Source organism: Temnothorax americanus, unplaced genomic scaffold (assembly GCF_048541705.1).
Source record: "Temnothorax americanus isolate GAGA-0224 unplaced genomic scaffold, ASM4854170v1 Scaffold170, whole genome shotgun sequence".
In the NCBI taxonomy this organism is placed as follows: Eukaryota; Metazoa; Arthropoda; class Insecta; order Hymenoptera; family Formicidae; genus Temnothorax; species Temnothorax americanus.
In genome coordinates, this window is record NW_027509308.1 from 5,001 (window position 1) to 23,022 (window position 18,022).

Sequence of the window (18,022 nt, forward strand, 5' to 3'; positions counted from 1 at the left end):
GATAAGGAACAATATGAATTACATTTTGAATTTACCTTGAAGGAGATATTTTACAGTGAATGTGTTAACTTGCCTCGATACAGACTTTAATTGTCGATGTTTGTCAACAGCCCGCTAAAATCTAGTTTTCTGTAAAAAGGAATATATTTATTGAAATAATAGTTCCTCATTCTAAACATGTGTACATACAATAACATAATAGCAAAAAAATATATATATTTAATTAACCTTCCTAGCACGAAAATTTTTCAATTTTATAATATACCTACCAAAAATGTCCTGCTCAATGGATCTGTCCTCACTTGCAGGTTTTTGATACATCCAAGTGATTATGAACAATATTTACAGTGAATGCGTTAACTTGTCTCGATACAGACGTTGATGTCTGTCAACAGCCAGCTAACATTTACAGTTTTCTGTAAAAAAAATATATTTATTGAAATAATATAATAATATATGTTCCTTTAATTCTAAACATGTGTACAATATAATATATAACAGCAAAAAATATATATTTAATAAACCTTCCCAGACACAAAAAAATTTTTCAATTTTATAATATACCTACCAAAAAGTCCTGCTCACAATGGATCTGTCCTCACTCGCATCCATTTCAAAAGACTTGTAAGTCTTCAAGCTGCTTAAAAAAAATATTGCTTTAATTAAATTACATATTAACAATCAATGTAGTGAGGTTAAGTGAAGTTAGAGGTTAGTGAGGTTAACAATTCGTTTTTCGGGATTTCTGTCAGTGAAACGTGTATGTACATATACTTCTATTATTTAATGTATATTTCAAAGAAAATAAAGTGTTAATCATTAGAACAATAATACGTACCTATTTCTCTGCTTTGATTAAAACTCAACGAACTCAACTTTCAGAGAGAACAATTGCGACTTGCTCCTCACAACGCAACGCAGTAATCCGTAATCCGAGTGCTGAGACAGCAAAGATTAGTCTAGGGGATTTTTCGAAATGAACTGATTGAGTACCACTGCTCGAGCCGATTAGAAATCCGACTACTTGTCGGAAACACCCATGCTAATACGGCTTTGTGATTGGTTAATGACATCTTAAGATTGTGCTTAAAACGGTCTTAAATATAAAAACTGACTGTGAATACCAGCCTTATATTACGTTTACGCGAGCGTTACTTCTATATACTACGTTTACGCAAGCGTTACTTCTGTAGTAACTTACGATATATCACCCGTTTACGCGGAGTAAATTATCGTAAGTTACTACAAAATCCCATTTACGCGAAGGAAAATCCTGTTTACGCGAAGGAATTATCGTAAATTACTACAAAATCCCGTTTACGCGAAGGAATTATTGTATGTTACTACAGAAGCGTAAACGCTCGCGTAAACGTAGTATGTGGTTGGTCAATAGCTTACTGCTTACGTCTTATGCTAGATCTACAATGCGAGTCGTAAAGTCGTGAGACGTAAGAATTGATTTATCACAGTCGATTATTCTCCTCAAATTTGATTGTAATTGGTCAATTCTTACGACTCACAACTCTGCGACTCGCATTGTAGATCCAGCATTACTGCATAACTCCTGCTGCTATTGTAGACGACGCTTTAAGAAATTGTTCAATCACAGTTGAATTTGGAGATAATAATTGACTGTGATTGGTCAATTTCTTAGGGCTTAGGGCTTAAAACACCTATTGGTCGCGTTCAGCAGACCAAGTCGCTCAGTAGCGGTCGAACATGATTGGCTCTTACTTTTAGAACCAACCAATCAATGCGGAGTATTGATAAGACGAACTCAACAGTTGTGTCTGCTGAACGCGCTCATTGTAGACGGGCACTTAAGGCCGTGGCACATAGAAAAACTTAAGCAGTAAAACTCAAGCAGTAAGGGCCTTGGCACATAGAAAAACTTAACCAGTAAAACTTAAGCAGTAAGAAATCAACGGTATGGATTCGCTACCGCTTAGGGCCGTGCCTTAAGTTCTTAATTGTGATTGGCTGATTTGCTTACTGCTTGAGTTTTACTGCTTAAGTTTTTCTATGTGCCACGGCCTTAAGCAAATCAGCCAATCACAGTCAAGAACTTAAGACATGGCCCTAAGCGGTAGCAAATCCATACCGTTGATTTCTAATGCTAGGTCTACAATGCGAGTCGTAAAGTCGTGAGTCGTAAGAATTGACTAATCATAGCCAATTATTCTTCTCAAATTCGATTGTGATTGGTCAATTTTTACAATTCACGATTTTACGACTCGCCATTGTAGACCTAGCATAAGGGCCTTGGCACATAGAAAAACTTAAGCAGTTAAACTTAAGCAGTAAGGGCCTTGGCACATAAAAAAACTTAAGCAGTTAAACTTAAGCAGTAAGCAAATCAGCCAATTACAGTCAAAAACTTAAGGCACGGCCCTAAGCGGTAGCGAATCCATACCGTTGATTTCTTACTGCTTAAGTTTAACTGCTTAAGTTTTTTTATGTGCCAAGGCCCTAAGACTCTATAGACGCGGAAATGCCGTGCGGTAAAGTGCGTTGACTAATCAAAAGGCTGCCGCAAGTCGCCTGCGGCAAAATCAAAATTTGTGATTGGTTAACGCACTTTGCCGCATGGCGTTTCCGCGTCTATGAAGTCTTAGACTGAGTTTCCACTGAGCGCGTCACGCGTCGCGTCGTCACAAGTTAACCAATCAAAACATCCCATTTCATTACATTCTTGTGACGGGATCAAAATGGGATGTTTTGATTGGTTCAACTCGGACGACGCGACGCGTGACGCGCTCAGTGGAAACTCAGCTTTAGCTATGGAGTCTTAAACATTAAGCCCCTTGCACAATGCCAGGCAACAAGCAATAGGAACAAGAAATAACCAAAAAATCGTTAATTACAACCTAAAAAATTTGAATGCTATGATTGGTTGGCAATAGGCAATAGGCACATAATTTCCAACGTGACGGAAACTCTGTGTCTATTGCATGTGTCACTGTTTATTCTGCATTTATGCTGCGTTCCCACTATACGCGTCGCGCGTCGCGTCACGACGCGGCGTCATGAGTTATCCAATCAAAACGTTTTATTTTATGACGTCATTTCCGACGCAAGATCTTGTCGGAAATGACGTTATAAATGAAACGTTTTGATTGGATAACTCTTGACGCGGCGTCGTGACGCGACGCGCGACGCGTATAGTGGGAACGCAGCATTATCACAGTATAACCATACCCAGTAGCGACACTCAGCCGTCCGACCCGGAATAAAATTTTAGTGCGCATGTGCGAGTCCGTACATCTCACAACATGGTTGCGCCCAGTTGCGTCTCGAACATCGTAGGTAACCTCAACCTCCACAGTTTTATGACATATTTTTTATTTGAATAAATTGTGTCTTTTTATTAGTGATAAGAAAATTCCGGGTGTGACGTGCTACATTAAAATGAAGTTAATGAAGAGAGGTGGATATAGTTGTGCCATGAAGAATTGTTCAAATATTTCTGGGCGTGAATCTGGTCCCAGTTTTTTTCGTTTTCCAAAAGACTCAGATAGGTAAAAATAATTTCCATTAGCGGATTTGTTAATTGAATTATATATCAAGTGTTTTTTCATTAATATTTTATACAAAACATCTTTCAGAGCAAAATTGTGGTTGGAAAAATGTGGTCGCGAAATCAACACGTCACCAGAAAATTTATATAAAAATTACAAAGTTTGTGGTGATCATTTTAAATCGTCGATGTTTTTAAACGATTTGAAAAACAGACTTCAACCACATGCAATCCCCGAACAAATGGAAAATGATAAATCTTTTGAATTATCAAGTGAAAACAACGCAACATTTAATTTGAGTGATGATTCTGAGGAAAATACAGTAATATCAGGTAAGCAGTTTTGAACTCTGTGTGTGTGTGTGTGTGTGTGTGTATGGTTGGAAATATCAAAAATTTTGTGAACATAATTACTATATTTCAGTTGAGTGTGATATCATTAAATCTAACTATGATAAGCAACAATTAGAATTATTTGAAACTGGCTTTTCAGACAAAGTTGAATGTCAGTCAATATTAGGTAATAATTTTAGTTCAATATAGAATTAACTAATGCTAGTAACATGAAATTTTTGTGAATTAGAAAATAAAATTGATGTATGGTTATTATAATTTATATATTCGTTCTTTCTTTGTAATGAATGGAATATAATCATTAATTTTTTAAGTTTCATAAGTGATGTAGTATTTTTAAATATTATAGTTAACGACCATCATGGGCAATATGAACATGAGCAAGTGGAATCAGTGTCACATCAGTATGCTCAAACAGAGCTACAATATTTGGATCAATATGCTCAAACAGAACCACAACAGTTGCATCAATATAGTCAAACAGAGCCAAAATTTTCTAATCATTCCCCGCGCAAAAGAATTTTGAGAGGCAGAATTGAAGCGTTACATCGAGAAATTCGAAAATTAAAACAACAATTAGAACGACAGAAAAATAAGATACAAACTTCAAAAATAAGACAAAAAATGTCCTTGAATGAATATTGTGAAGCTACAGACGAATTTCTACCACCAGAGATTGCAAATTTTGTAAAAACTCAAGTACGTCTTAGTAGATATAAGTCAGCCAAAGGACGAAAATATTCGCTTCCATTTAAAAAGTTTTGTTTAGATATATTGTTTTCTGGGGGAGGCAGAATTTATAATTCTTTTGCACAAAAATTTATCCTTCCCAGTGTAAGAACCTTACAACGCATGATTGAACATTTGAAAATTACTCCAGGTTTGCATGATTTTGTTTTCGATGTTTTGTAAAAAAAGTTACAGGCTTCTTCGTCACCTCTCGAGAAGTATTGCATTTTATGCATTGATGAAGCATCAATTAAAGCAAATCTGTATTATAATATAAGTCAGGATGAAGTCATTGGATTTGAAGACTTGGGTGATGGTAAATCATATCTTCCAGCATGTAATGTTGCAGTTTTAATGATCAGAGGGATTTGCAACAATTGGAAACAACCTTTGGCTTACTTCTTTCTTCATTCTTCATTTTCTGCTAGGAAATTAACAACCATTATTCCTCAAGCAATTACAAAACTGCAAAATGCGGGGTTTATAGTAGTAGCGTTTGTTTCAGACATGGGAGGGAATTTTAAATTAACCGCTAAATACTTAGGTGTGACAGAGAACAATCCATTTTTTTTTGTTAATAACGAGCGAATCTCACATCTTTTTGATTCACCTCATATAATTAAAGCTGTCAGGAATAATTTCCATGACAATATTATTGAGTATGACTCTAAACCTATATCTTGGAAGTGCGTTGATGATTTATTTCAACAAGATCAAACTAGGCAATTTCGACTTGCACCTAAACTCACTGATAAGCATATGAAATTTTCAAATTTCGATAAAATGAAAGTATATTTGGCTACACAAATTTTGAGTTTTACAGTGAGTAGTAGCTTGAGGAAAATGGTAATTTCTGGAGCTTTTAAACCTGCGGTTGCTCCAATTGCACTTAGAACAGCAGATTTTATTCAAAATATGAACGATTACTTTGATCTATTCAATTCATCTTCGGTTCAACATCCATCACAATTTAAACAAGCTTTTCGGGGAGCGCAATATCAATTAGAATTTCTTTCAAAAATTGAAGATTATTTATCCAAAATAACGATATTTAATAAAACTGGTGTTAATATTTCTAATAAAGTTCAAGTTTTCAAATGCATGAAACACAATATAAATTCTCTTCTTCAAATGTAGGAACATTTGCAAAATGTGTTTCCAGAAATGCAATTTCTATTATTACGCCGTTTTACTCAGGACTGTTTGGAACACTTTTTTTCGGCTATTCGAGGATTGAACGGCAATGTTATTAATCCTACCCCAGTTCAGTTTTTTTATTCATTCAGAAAAATTTTTTCTATGAAATATTGTACTGCTGAAACTGGAAATTGTGAAAGAGACAGTGCTGATATATTTGTAGCTATTACAAACTTTAGAGAGAAGAATTATATGGATGTTGAACCTAAGACAGATGACATTACACCAATACTTTTGGATGATCATGATTATCGTCAGATGGACGTAAACGAACAAGATGCGTTCCGATATATTTGTGGATACGTAATACGTAAATGTTTTCAAAAACATTCGTGTGAGATTTGTTCTCAATATGCACACTCGTACATCGACTTAAATGAAACTTCATATTACTGTTTCTTTAGGGCTTACAATTCTACTGAAGATAATCCTTTCGGAAATTTATCTATGCCGCACGATGATTTCGTAATATATCTTAAAACGTTGGAAAATTTATTTTTTTCTAAAATTGAGGAATTGATTGTACAAAAGCATATAATTCGTATCCTCATTACCATTTTTAAAGAAGTTGAATTTATTCATCCGTGTCAACATTTTCCGCATAATTATTTATTGAAATTATATGCTCGAGTTCGACTATTTTATACATTAAAATTTATTAATAAACGTTTCAAATCGCAATCCGGACACAGAAAAACTATAATTTTACGTCACGATTAGAATTTAATGTCTGTATTTTCCTTATAAATGCAAATTATTTAATATCTACTTTTATAAAAGTAAATGTGTTTTCGTTAATTAAATTTATTATTGAAGTTCGTTTATAATTTTATTGTTATAAAACTAAATGTGTTTGGCAACTTTGTGAATGTCAAAATGCATGTGTTACTTTCTGAAATAAATTTTTAATATTTCTGCTACTCCTTTTAACATTTCTGCTACTTTTTTTAACATTTTTACTATTTTTTATGTAAGTATTATACAGTAACAGCACATAATGATAGTGAATATTACATGTTTTCACTTATTCCAATTATTGTTTCAGTTGACATTGACATTTGGAGCACATTCTTTCTACTGAAGGATGTCCATGAGGAACAATTAATTAAAAAAAATGGATATCTTAATATTTATATATTACTAAAATTTTCAGTAAAAATTATGAAATTTTAACGCAAGTATTCGGAATAAACATAAGTATTTTTTTAAATATTTTTATGCATTTTTTACTCAATGACAGAACAAATAAAAATATTAGCTTTTGCGCCCAATGATCTATATTCGCTTTTGAGCTCAATAATTATATATATTTTGTATACATTTTACAATTCTATTTACACAATAAGTTACGAAAAATTTTGAAATAAAATGATACAAAATACACAGAAGTATTATTTTCATTTCTTCTACTTCAAGAAATTCTTTGGATTATAATTAAAATTGCGCAAAAAATCTTTTTTGATTATATATACTCATATACATTTTTTAATTATATATGTACATTTCAATTGTAGCGCCGGTACATCTGACAATATGGCGACGTACCACGTGACTTGAGGACAACTACATCAAAGGTGCCGACACTCAGTGTCGCTACTGGGTATGGTTATACTGTGGTTATACGTCGCGTATACTACACAAGACAGGAAACATTTAACACAGTATTGTGCGTTACATAAGACAAAGACTTAAGGCATAAAACACTGCCAAGACAGCCATTCTGCTTAGGCCCTAACTAGTAGCAGAGAGAAACCTGAGAGAGGCCATCCCGGCATTTTTCGTCAATTTTTCTGTGTCACATTTTCCGACGCGCACCCTGATAAAGTGCGTATCAACTACGTCGTTTCGCTCGGTAACCGCACATGGTTTGCGTCCGTGCTAATGGTTCGTGTCCGAACTAGCCAGTTAGTGGGGATATGCTGCGGCCTCGCTCGGCCTCGCTCGGCCGCGCTCGGCCGCGCTCGGCCGGCCCGGCGCCTCGGCAAGCTTCGAGCGAGGAGAGAAGGACAGACATACGATTTACGATTTACTGTCTCCGTCTATGACTGCTAGCTGCCTTGGCACGCGCCGGCTGTGCGACGTTGCCACGATGCCACGCACTTCGGATATCGCGTACGGTGTCTCGCCGAGTGCCGAATCTCGAGTTGTTAAATATATATATATATATATATATATATATATATATATAATTTATTAACATAAAAATTAAAATTTGTTAACGTAATACTATTTTTGTTAAGTAAGGAAGGAAAGGATTTTTAGAAGTCAGAGGAACAGCTACGCATAAATAAAATATATCACCTATATGTATATTAATATTGTTATTTTATTTCAAAGTAAATTAAAAGAAGTACGATATAAAAGTATGATATAAAAGTTATATATTATTTCTCATATTAATGAATTTGGATTCCGGTAATTTATTTATCTTCTCCAGCTTCGCGCGCCTCTGCCTCTTCCTCCACCTCGTCTTCTGCCACTGCCTCTGCCTCTGCCTCTGCCTCTGCCTCTGCCTCTGCCTCTGCCTCTGCCTTTCCCTCGCATCGCGTTGTATACCGCCCGCACCAACGAGCTTAACGTTTCAGGCTGTAACAAAAAATAAATATTTTAAGTAAAATGACATTTTTGTGTATATATATATACGTAAATAAATTTCATTATTAACACTTTGTCGAACGCTGTCACGTATGCGTCACATGTGATATGTGCGACTGTCATTGCAAAGTGTTAATAATCATTATCAATAATGATAAGAAATTATCCCATTATTTCAACACTTACGTTTAATACGATCGGCTGAGTCGCCGTCGGAGCCGTTGCTGTGGTCGACATCGTCGCCGTGGCCATGGGCGCCGTTACGACCGCCAGGGTCGTCGTTGACGTCGTGGCTCTAGAGGCCGTCGCGGCCGCCGTCGGCATCGTGATCGTGACGGCCCCCACGGCCACGATGCCGACGACGGCCGCGACGGCTCCTACGGCCACGATGCCGACGACAGCAACGACGACCCCGAGGCCCGTGACGGCCCTCACGATCACGATGCCGACGGCGGCCGCGACGGCCTCTAGAGCCACGACGTCAACGACGACCCCGGCGGTCGTAACGGCGCCCATGGCCACGGCGACGATGTCGACCACAGCAACGGCTCCGACGGCGACTCAGCCGATCGTATTAAACGTAAGTGTTGAAATAATGGGATAATTTCTTATCATTATTGATAATGATTATTAACACTTTGCAATGACAATCGCACATATCACATGTGACGCATACGTGACAGCGTTCGACAAAGTGTTAATAATGAAATTTATTTACGTATATATATACACGAAAATGTCATTTTACTTAAAATATTTATTTTTTGTTACAGCCTGAAACGTTAAGCTCGTTGGTGCGGGCGGTATACAACGCGATGCGAGGGAGAGGCAGAGGCAGAGGCGAAGCTGGAGAAGATAAATAAATCACCGGAATCCAAATTCATTACTATGAGAAATAATATATAACTTTTATATCATACTTTTATATCGTACTTTTTTTAATTTACTTTGAAATAAAATAACAATATTAATATACATATAGGTGATATATTTTATTTATGCGTAGCTGTTCCTCTGACTTCTAAAAATCCTTTCCTTCCTTACTTAACAAAAATAGTATTACGTTAACAAATTTTAATTTTTATGTTAATAAATTATATATATATATATATATATATATATATATATATATATATTTAACAACTCGAGATTCGGCACTCGGCGAGACACCGTACGCGATATCCGAAATGCGTGGCATCGTGGCAACGTCGCATAGCCGGCGCGTGCCAAGGCAGCTAGCAGTCATAGACGGAGACAGTAAATCGTAAATCGTATGTCTGTCCTTCTCTCCTCGCTCGAAGCTTGCCGAGGCGCCGGGCCGGCCGAGCGCGGCCGAGCGCGGCCGAGCGTGGCCGAGCGAGGCCGCAGCATATCCCCACTAACTGGCTAGTTCGGACACGAACCATTAGCACGGACGCAAACCATGTGCGGTTACCGAGCGAAACGACGTAGTTGATACGCACTTTATCAGGGTGCGCGTCGGAAAATGTGACACAGAAAAATTGACGAAAAATGCCGTGATGGCCTCTCTCAGGTTTCTCTCTGCTAGTAGTTAACTCTCACTCTCTGTCTCTTTTTAACTCAAAGGTTAGATAGAGACGGAAAGTGAGAGTTAACTACTGGTTAAGCTAACTGGCCACTGTTGAACTGGGCCTTAATCTTAAGATTAACTCACTCTTTGTCTCTTTCTAAGGAGGACGTTAGAAGGAGACGAAGAGTGAGTTAATCTAAGATTAGAAAGTTAACCGACACTTGTGAAACTTGGCCTAGGCCGTATCCTCTCTAGTCAAAGGTGGCAATTATCTCTAAGAGTCTCGTGAGTCGAAAGGCTCAAAAACTCAAAACAATGTGACACACTACTAGGCCACTAGGCGGCCGGTCCCCTTCAACGGGCAACGGGGGACACCCGGTCGTCGCACGAGCCCGGTTTGCCGTACGGCGCCTCTGCTCGTCGTCGGGATCTCACCGCTTACGACGGCACGGCTTTCTTTCTTTCTTAATACTGGCACCTGCCTCTAGTTTCAAGACAATATGGCCAGGTGTATATGTATGTGCGTATGTGTAATTGTATGTGTATGTCCGCGATGTCTTGAACTCGGGTTGATGCCGTAGGTTCGTTGGGCCCAAGGAACTGCGCGGATCACTTCCCCCTGCGGCCTACGACGGCACGGCGTCTAACGGTCGAACATGAGTTTCGCGAGTTCGATGTCGAGACTCGGAATCGTCTGTAGACAATGTATTTAGAACGCACTTTTATATATCGATAAATACGCGCATTGCATATAGTTTACGTTACATTATGACGAAAATCATATGCTAAATGCGCGCATTTATCGATAAAAGTGCGTTCTGAATACATTCTGAATATGTTACAACCATTTACGACTACATTTACGCTATTGTAGAATGGCCTTAAAATCGCTACATATATTTTACATTATTTGATATACATTTTACATATTTTGTATATGTATCTTAAGAGGCACAAATAAAAAGCAACGCAAAGCAAGTATCACAATTAGTGAAGCTATTACAGTCTGCATCGCTTATTGTTGCGAAACGAGCAGTGGGCCTTACGAAATATAGCCGGAGATGGACCATATGCTCAACCTCTTTTGCACGATTTAATTAAACCTGATACTCAGTAAGTGACATTGTATTTAAAACAACATCCTTTGACTACATTCGTTCTGTTTGTTTTTATGTTGTCAGTATTAAACAAAAATTAATTTTGTAATACTATATTTGTAATACTATCTTTTTTATTGCAAGAACGTAAAGATGATATTGAACTATGTTAGGGCTTGAGCAGAATGGCTGACTTATAATTTTAAGACAATGTTTTATGCTTTAATTCTTCGTCTTTCGTAACGCACAGTACTGTCTTGTGTTCTCAAGACTCTCAAGTCTTAAATGTTGTTGACAGTTTCGTATACACGTTTAAGACTTGAGACACAAGACAGTATTACGCGTTACTAAAGAAAAAGATTTAAAACATAAGACAGTGTCTTAAAATTATAAGACAGCCATTCTGCTCAGGCCCTTAGTATAAGAGTTTAAAACATTTAAAGACAGTCTACAATACGTTGCAAACACCTCGTCACCAGTCGCGAAGCGTGTTTGCGACTCATTGTAGACTGCTCTTTAGAGATATCCTTAACACACTTGTTTACGTAATTAAATTATAAATAACTTAAAAAATAGAACATAAATTTAAAAAAGAATTATACGTTGTATCACAAATATATAACAATCATTGACAAACTGAACTTCTTATTGTATGAATGTACATAGAAAGTATTAAAATAATAATTATTAATAAGAAAACAAAGTTATATAGGAAAGTGCACATAATGTTTTACTATACATATTAAGGAGTTATTTATTATCCAGTTATTATAAATATTTTTATAACGAAAATCTCAAATATGATATCCATTTAAGAGAAATTAGTTGTGATAAAAATTTAAAAATATTTTCAATAAACTACTTTTTCACAATATATTATTTTGTCTGATAATAGAGATCATAGTTTTTCTCACTTATTGGATCTGTTATTTAGGATAAGTTTATATTTAATTAAATATTTCTTGATCTTAAATTTCTTTTTTTATTCTTTATTTGTTAGAATCCGAATTAGTAATATTTGCGTTTATCTTATTGTTAGCGGAAAACGCTATTTCAACATTTGTGTGATTTACTTAAGCGATCTAGTTTAAATTATTATTATTAATTGTTAATATATTTCAGAACGCACACTTAAAGATGTCAAGTTCGAATTTTGCTTAAGATGCCAAAAGGCATGAACTATATAAATCAGGAACCAATAATGAACCTGTTATACTGGATGGATCATTATTTATTCGCGATAAAGTCAGTAAGTATTTATGACTTAAATTCACACGTACCACAGGAGATCAGGAATTTTTTTATTTTCTGCAATTATTTTTTAAATATTACTAGAGATATTAATATCCAGTTTTATCTATTACAAGAGACCCATAAAGAAATAAAAAAAGACATAAAGAAATTTTGAGTTGTTATTGTGTAATATCAATATATAACGTTATTAATAAAATAATTTGTATCACATTTATTCATTTGGTGTATTTCAGAATGTCACATTTTCTTTGCAAAAACAATTTTTTTTATAAAGCTAATTTTGTGTGCATGTGTGTTTATAAATTAATAAGCATGATTTATTACAGCTGATGTTCTTATGATGATTCCTGACACATTAGAAACAAGACAGTTCTTTAATCTTAGTACAGTCAGTAACAATTCAGGTATGTACATTTTTTAATAAATAGACTGTTGATTTCTTTTTATTAACTTCTTTTCTATTAATACAATCATTCTCTTGTAGAAAGTTGTAATACTGGTATTGTTTCTTCAGTTTCATCTGATGCTGATGAAACTAGTACAGAAGAACTGATTAGATCCAATAATTTAGGTATATATTGAATTAACAGAAACTTGATTTATTTATTGTTTTTCTTTTACTGTCACTGTATAAACGTTTCATTGTAGATAAAGATACGTGTGATACACAGTCTCTTTCTTCATCGGATTCTGCACCTGTTAAGTGGACAGATGCCAATGCTGTGAGATCACTTATTTCCAAATGGAAGAACCACGAAAGTGATTTCAAAAATACTAAAATTAGAAATAGTAAGGTGTGGCAAATGATTGCAGATGATTTGAAAGAAGAAAATCCCTTGTAGAGCTTTAATGGTATTCAATGCGAAAACAAATTCAAAGACGTTAGAAAATCGTATACTAAAGTAAAAGACCACAATAACCAGAGTGGAGCAGAACTAAAAACATATAAATTTTACGAAGAGATGGAGGCTGTTTTGGGTGAAAAACCAATTGTAAAACCTATTTCAATATCATCAACATTAAAGAAGAGGGTATGTCCGCATCCGGAAAGAGCAGTATCACCATTTAGTTCTGACAGTGATGAAAAAGAAAATTCAAATCGGAAAAAAAGTAAAATAGCGAAAGAATTGGACAAATGGAGTGAACAACAAAGAACAGAAGCAAAGGAACGGGAGCAAGCTAGAATGCAGCGACATAAAGAGAAGATGGAAAGACAACATAAAGCTATAGAAGTTTATAAAGAACAAATGGAAAAATTATTGGAAAAGCTGTAACAAGTTGAAACAGTCTATTCCTTTTTTTTCTTTTTTTCTGGTGATTGTGGATAATTTTTTTTATACATATGGTTATGTACCTATGCAAGTTTGTCTGGATGGGCCCTTTATATTTTGGAATAGCGATTAAAACTAATTTTTTTTGCCAAAGATAGCTTATGCTATATGATATGTAACATTAGATTACACACAGTCTATTCAATGTTTACTTTAGCTTAAAAATATTTAATGCGAATTTTTAGTTCTATAAGCGCGAGTGTTAAAAAGTTATTTTGTCTTTCTCATTACATACAACTATGTAATTTCTTATAACATTATTTTATATGTTATTACATTATATTTATTTTGTAAGGTATTCTTTAAAATGTTTATCTCTTACTTGACATTCAATGTTCTTAAGATAAATATTTCATACTACAATTCTTAAATTGAAATGCTTCTATTCTTCTAGTCAGAAACCATTTTTTGTGATACGTAAGGTAATATTGTGAAGTCATGGTGCTCCTTAGTTTTTTCATTATTGACAAGAAGATAGAAAGATGCTAGAAAGATTAAAAATTATGATAGAAAGATTAAAAATTATAATTAAAAATTCACAATTTATTTTACTTTTTTATTTCTTTGTTCGTACATCATAATGTAATCCTAAAAAGTTTTAATTCAATAAATAACTAAAGATAAGAAATAACTAAAAAATGTTTTATTATTCATAAATTATTCCTATTAGCCTTAATTTTACAATGTTATTCTTATCCTTAAATTTTACAATATATCTTACTATTTTTATTATTATATCTATCTATCTTACAATATATTTATAACTTTTACATTACGAAATGGTACATTTTAGATGAGTTTTAGGCTGGTTAGATTAACTTCAACCAATGTAGATTAACTTTAATCTCGGTTTAACTTAGTTCCTATCTCTTTCTATTTCTAAGAATTAGAATAATATAATTTGTATTACATTCATTCATCTGGTACATATCAGAAAATCACATTTTCTTTGTTAAAATATAACAATTAGCTTTACAAAAAATTTTGTTTTAACAAAAAAAATGCGATTTTCTTAAATACACCAGATAAATAAATGTGATACTAATTATTTTATTCTAATTCTTCATCATAAAAATATAAAAAAAGTGTGCAAGTAGAAAATTGCACATTGTTTCCTCATAGTTTTTAAGTGTGTAAGTAGAAACTTGCACATTACTTTTTCAAAATTTTTAAGTATCCAAATTATAAATTTGCACATTAGTTAATCAACATTTTATTTTGCTCATAAAGCTACTATGAGGAAGCTTGTTTTTTCTTTGATGCATTATTAGTGGATATTTATTAATTTGGCTTCCTCACAGAGATTGTGTGTCAATATTAAGCTTCAGCGACAAGTGCACACAAATATTGACGTTTTACTTCTCCTGCCTCTTCATTAGGTATATTTCTAGCATAAGCCTCCTCAATCTCCATTTCCATACCTTCCTGTATAAAGTCTTCTACATCATTTTCATCAATGCCATCCAAACATATATTATGCAATACTGTGCAAGCAATTATAACATGGGGAATCATTTCATCTACGTTCATATCAAGAAACTTTAATCTACGAAATCTACCTTTTAGTAGTGCAAATGCACGTTCAATCACTGACCGTTTTGATGAAAGAACGGTGTTAAATTTTATCTGGGCCTGAAAAGAAGATATCACAAAATGTACAAATTTAAATCAATTCTACAAGAAAAAAATATAAGAATAAGTAACGAAATATCTTACAGCTGTAAGTTGACCACGGTCAATATATGGGGAAATACACCATGTTAAGACAGGGTATGCCTTATCACCAATAATAAATTCATCATTGGGAAAGAAGGATTGTTTATCTATTTGAATTTCTCTCCATAAATCTGAATTTCTGAAGACTCTTAAATCTCCAACTGAACCTGCAAATCCTGCAAAACAGTCAGTGAATTTCATACGGGCATCACAGACTGCTTGCAAAATTATGGCATACGTTTTCTTATAGGTTCTATAGTATTGGGAGTCAATCTGGAATAAAAGAAAGAAATGCATATGATACTTTTTTTTCTCTTCTCCTATTTCCAAGTACTTACTACAATATCACATATTTTTACAATTGACATCAATAACATAATTACATACCTTAGGAGCTTTTATAAGAATATGTGTACCATCAATGGCACCAATAATGCCTCGCAGTGATGAATTTTGGTTGAAATCGGCTTTCACTCTATCAAGGTCTTGGCCTCTTGGCCATAAAATGATTTGGCCTGATATATCATTCAAACATTCAACAACTCTCATAAAACTTTTGTTTAACGAACTTTTGGCAAGGTCGAACCTTTCACCAACAGAACTTAAATGAAAGATTCATATTAACTACATTATTACACATTTTTTGCTTATACAAGAGCAAATGTTTATTAGAAACTTACCGATATGAATCAGGTGTTGCCAATAACCACAACGACCCCAATAATTGCTTTCTCACTGGAATTACAGCTTTTCCTTCAGACAAAGAGAGAATAGGACTAAGCCTTGCTTCTAAATTTTCATACGTTGCTGGGGTCATGCGAAAATGCCTTCTAAACTGCTGTGTGTTAAATCTTGGCACAGTTACTTCAACGTAATTTTTTATCCTTGGAGGCTTCCGTCGACCTCCACGTATTTGAATTCTTCTTCTCATATCTCCTTCATCCAAATCAGAATCACTGGTTTCACTATCTGTATCGAAAATTACATGGCAACGGAGAAAATCATTACTGAGAGTAATCGCAGTAAGTGCAACAGCTCGCCTACGTTCATCCATGTTTAACAGTAGCAGGTAACGGCTACAACAAATAGTAACACAAGTATCTCAGATTCAGAATAAATTACATAATATATAAAATAACAATAAACGATAATACATAAATGTCTTACCAAGATATGTCTTGATCTGTGTAACTAGTAGAGAATTAAATACTAGTACGTATAACAGGACAAATCAATTCAAAGGATGGAGGATTCTTATTTCGACATAAATTAGATGATGTCCATTGCGCATGAATGTCATCTGTATATTTTATAAATATCAAAAAATATTGAAATACTGTATTGAAAATATTAAATATCTGTAGCGTACTAACCTCAAATATAAATTTTCATATTGTCGATTGTCGATGCATTTTGGAACGCACCTTTTACTACAGGAAGAAGTCCTTTGATGCGTCATCCCACCCGTTCCACCCGGCTCAAGGACCCGTGTGGTTTTTCCACCCTCTCGGGTAGATAGAGTGACAATGTGAACGTCCCACCTAACGTCCGGCAGGAGCACCCTAAAAGGAATCTGAACGCTTTTTGGGTGACTGGGTGCACCCGGGTGGGGAATCTGAACGCAGCCGCCCTTAGGTACCTGGCGGGTCGTTACGACTCACGACTTTACGACTCGCATTGTAGACCTAGCATTACTGTTACGAAAAAGTATGTGTCCGGGCCCTTACGGAAAAGCTACATGTTGATTGGTTATCGCATCACTTCTTGCCACGCGGCAAGCGTTTTCGCGTCCCGTGTACCCACAAGCTCCCAGCCAGCGACCTCTACAGTAATGAAACTTACGATACATGAAAAAAATCTGCTTAATTTGCTCCTTCATAATATGCATGTTTCATAATTTGCTCCATTTTACTTTTTTTTTATAAATAAATGATAAAGTTAGTAACAATGTAAACGTTAATATAAGCAAAAATCATTAGAATTTGTAGATTCGCAAGGTACAGAAAAATTGCTCCCTTTTCGTTTGAATTTGCTCCATCTTTACAAACTAATTATCTACAGTATTTATTAAGAAAAACGTAAATAATTGCTTTATGCAGTTCGGAGGTTATCAAGGAATTGTGCGCATGCGCAGTACTTAGCGCCTGCGCAACAGAAATCGAGCGCGCCATTTTTTAAATTATTCATTTTTCTTTAATTTGCTTTATACAGTTTGCGAGATATCAATTATTAGAATTTGTACATTCTCAAGGCACAGACAAATTGCTCCATTCTTGTTTCAATTTGCTCCACCTTTAAAAACTAATTATCTACAGTATTTATTAAGAAAAAAATAAAAATTATCGTTTTATGCATTTTGCAGGATATCAATCATTGGAATTTGTACATTCTCAAAGCACAAACAATTTGCTCCATTCTTGTTTCAATTTGCTCCACCTTAAAAAACTAATTATCTACTAATTATCTTATTTATTAAGAAATAAATAAAAATTATTGCTTTATGTATTTTGCGGGATATCAAGAAATTGTGCCCATGCGCAAAAGTATTGGCTGCGTTCAGCAGAAGTCAGCGCTTTTAGTAAGCGCTTTGGGCTGATTGGATTAAATTTGTAGATCCAGATGAATAGTCCTATCTCAATTAAAATGTAAAGTCTAAAGGTGAGATTTCATGGACAGTGAAATGCTGCAGCAGCGAGCCGCA

General features: G+C 34.7%; 2 protein-coding genes, 1 long non-coding RNA gene and 1 pseudogene across 6 annotated transcripts in view; 2 read left to right on the plus strand and 2 right to left on the minus strand.

Moving 5' to 3' along the window:
* The window catches only part of LOC143895975 (uncharacterized), a 1,369-nt gene extending 390 nt beyond the window's left edge, over positions 1–979 (minus strand). Inside the window, exons 1-4 of the long non-coding RNA XR_013256512.1 lie at positions 839–979; positions 569–637; positions 270–416; positions 1–129 (exon numbers count right to left, since the gene is read on the minus strand). The exon at positions 1–129 is cut by the window's left edge and continues 390 nt beyond it. This is a non-coding gene — a long non-coding RNA (uncharacterized LOC143895975). The remainder of the gene's footprint in view (positions 130–269; positions 417–568; positions 638–838) is intronic.
* Positions 980–2,251: 1,272 nt separating this feature from the next.
* On the plus strand, positions 2,252–6,836 carry LOC143895971 (uncharacterized). 3 transcript variants are annotated; one of them, XM_077403510.1, is made up of 7 exons: positions 2,252–2,293; positions 3,183–3,302; positions 3,372–3,518; positions 3,606–3,850; positions 3,942–4,037; positions 4,221–4,705; positions 4,790–6,836. In XM_077403510.1, the coding sequence occupies exons 2-7, from the start codon at positions 3,247–3,249 to the stop codon at positions 5,735–5,737; spliced, it is 1,977 nt and encodes a 658-aa protein (XP_077259636.1). In that variant the 5' UTR covers positions 2,252–2,293; positions 3,183–3,246; the 3' UTR covers positions 5,738–6,836. The 3 variants fall into 3 exon arrangements, with proteins under 3 accessions (XP_077259636.1, XP_077259638.1, XP_077259637.1); XM_077403512.1 differs by having other exon boundaries at positions 4,221–4,570; XM_077403511.1 differs by lacking the exon at positions 3,942–4,037 and having other exon boundaries at positions 2,255–2,293.
* Positions 6,837–8,105: 1,269 nt separating this feature from the next.
* Positions 8,106–8,979, minus strand: LOC143895974 (uncharacterized). The gene is made up of 2 exons (XM_077403513.1): positions 8,579–8,979; positions 8,106–8,383 (listed from the first exon to the last, which is right to left on the minus strand). Exons 1-2 carry the CDS (start codon positions 8,906–8,908, stop codon positions 8,222–8,224), a joined length of 492 nt encoding a protein of 163 aa, XP_077259639.1. The 5' UTR covers positions 8,909–8,979; the 3' UTR covers positions 8,106–8,221.
* A 1,915-nt stretch (positions 8,980–10,894) lies between these two features.
* LOC143895973 (uncharacterized) lies at positions 10,895–13,734 on the plus strand (annotated as a pseudogene). Its single transcript, XR_013256511.1, has 5 exons — positions 10,895–11,036; positions 12,143–12,269; positions 12,601–12,678; positions 12,759–12,845; positions 12,923–13,734. The product of XR_013256511.1 is annotated as an uncharacterized LOC143895973 (transcript).
* The last annotated feature ends 4,288 nt before the right edge of the window (positions 13,735–18,022 follow it).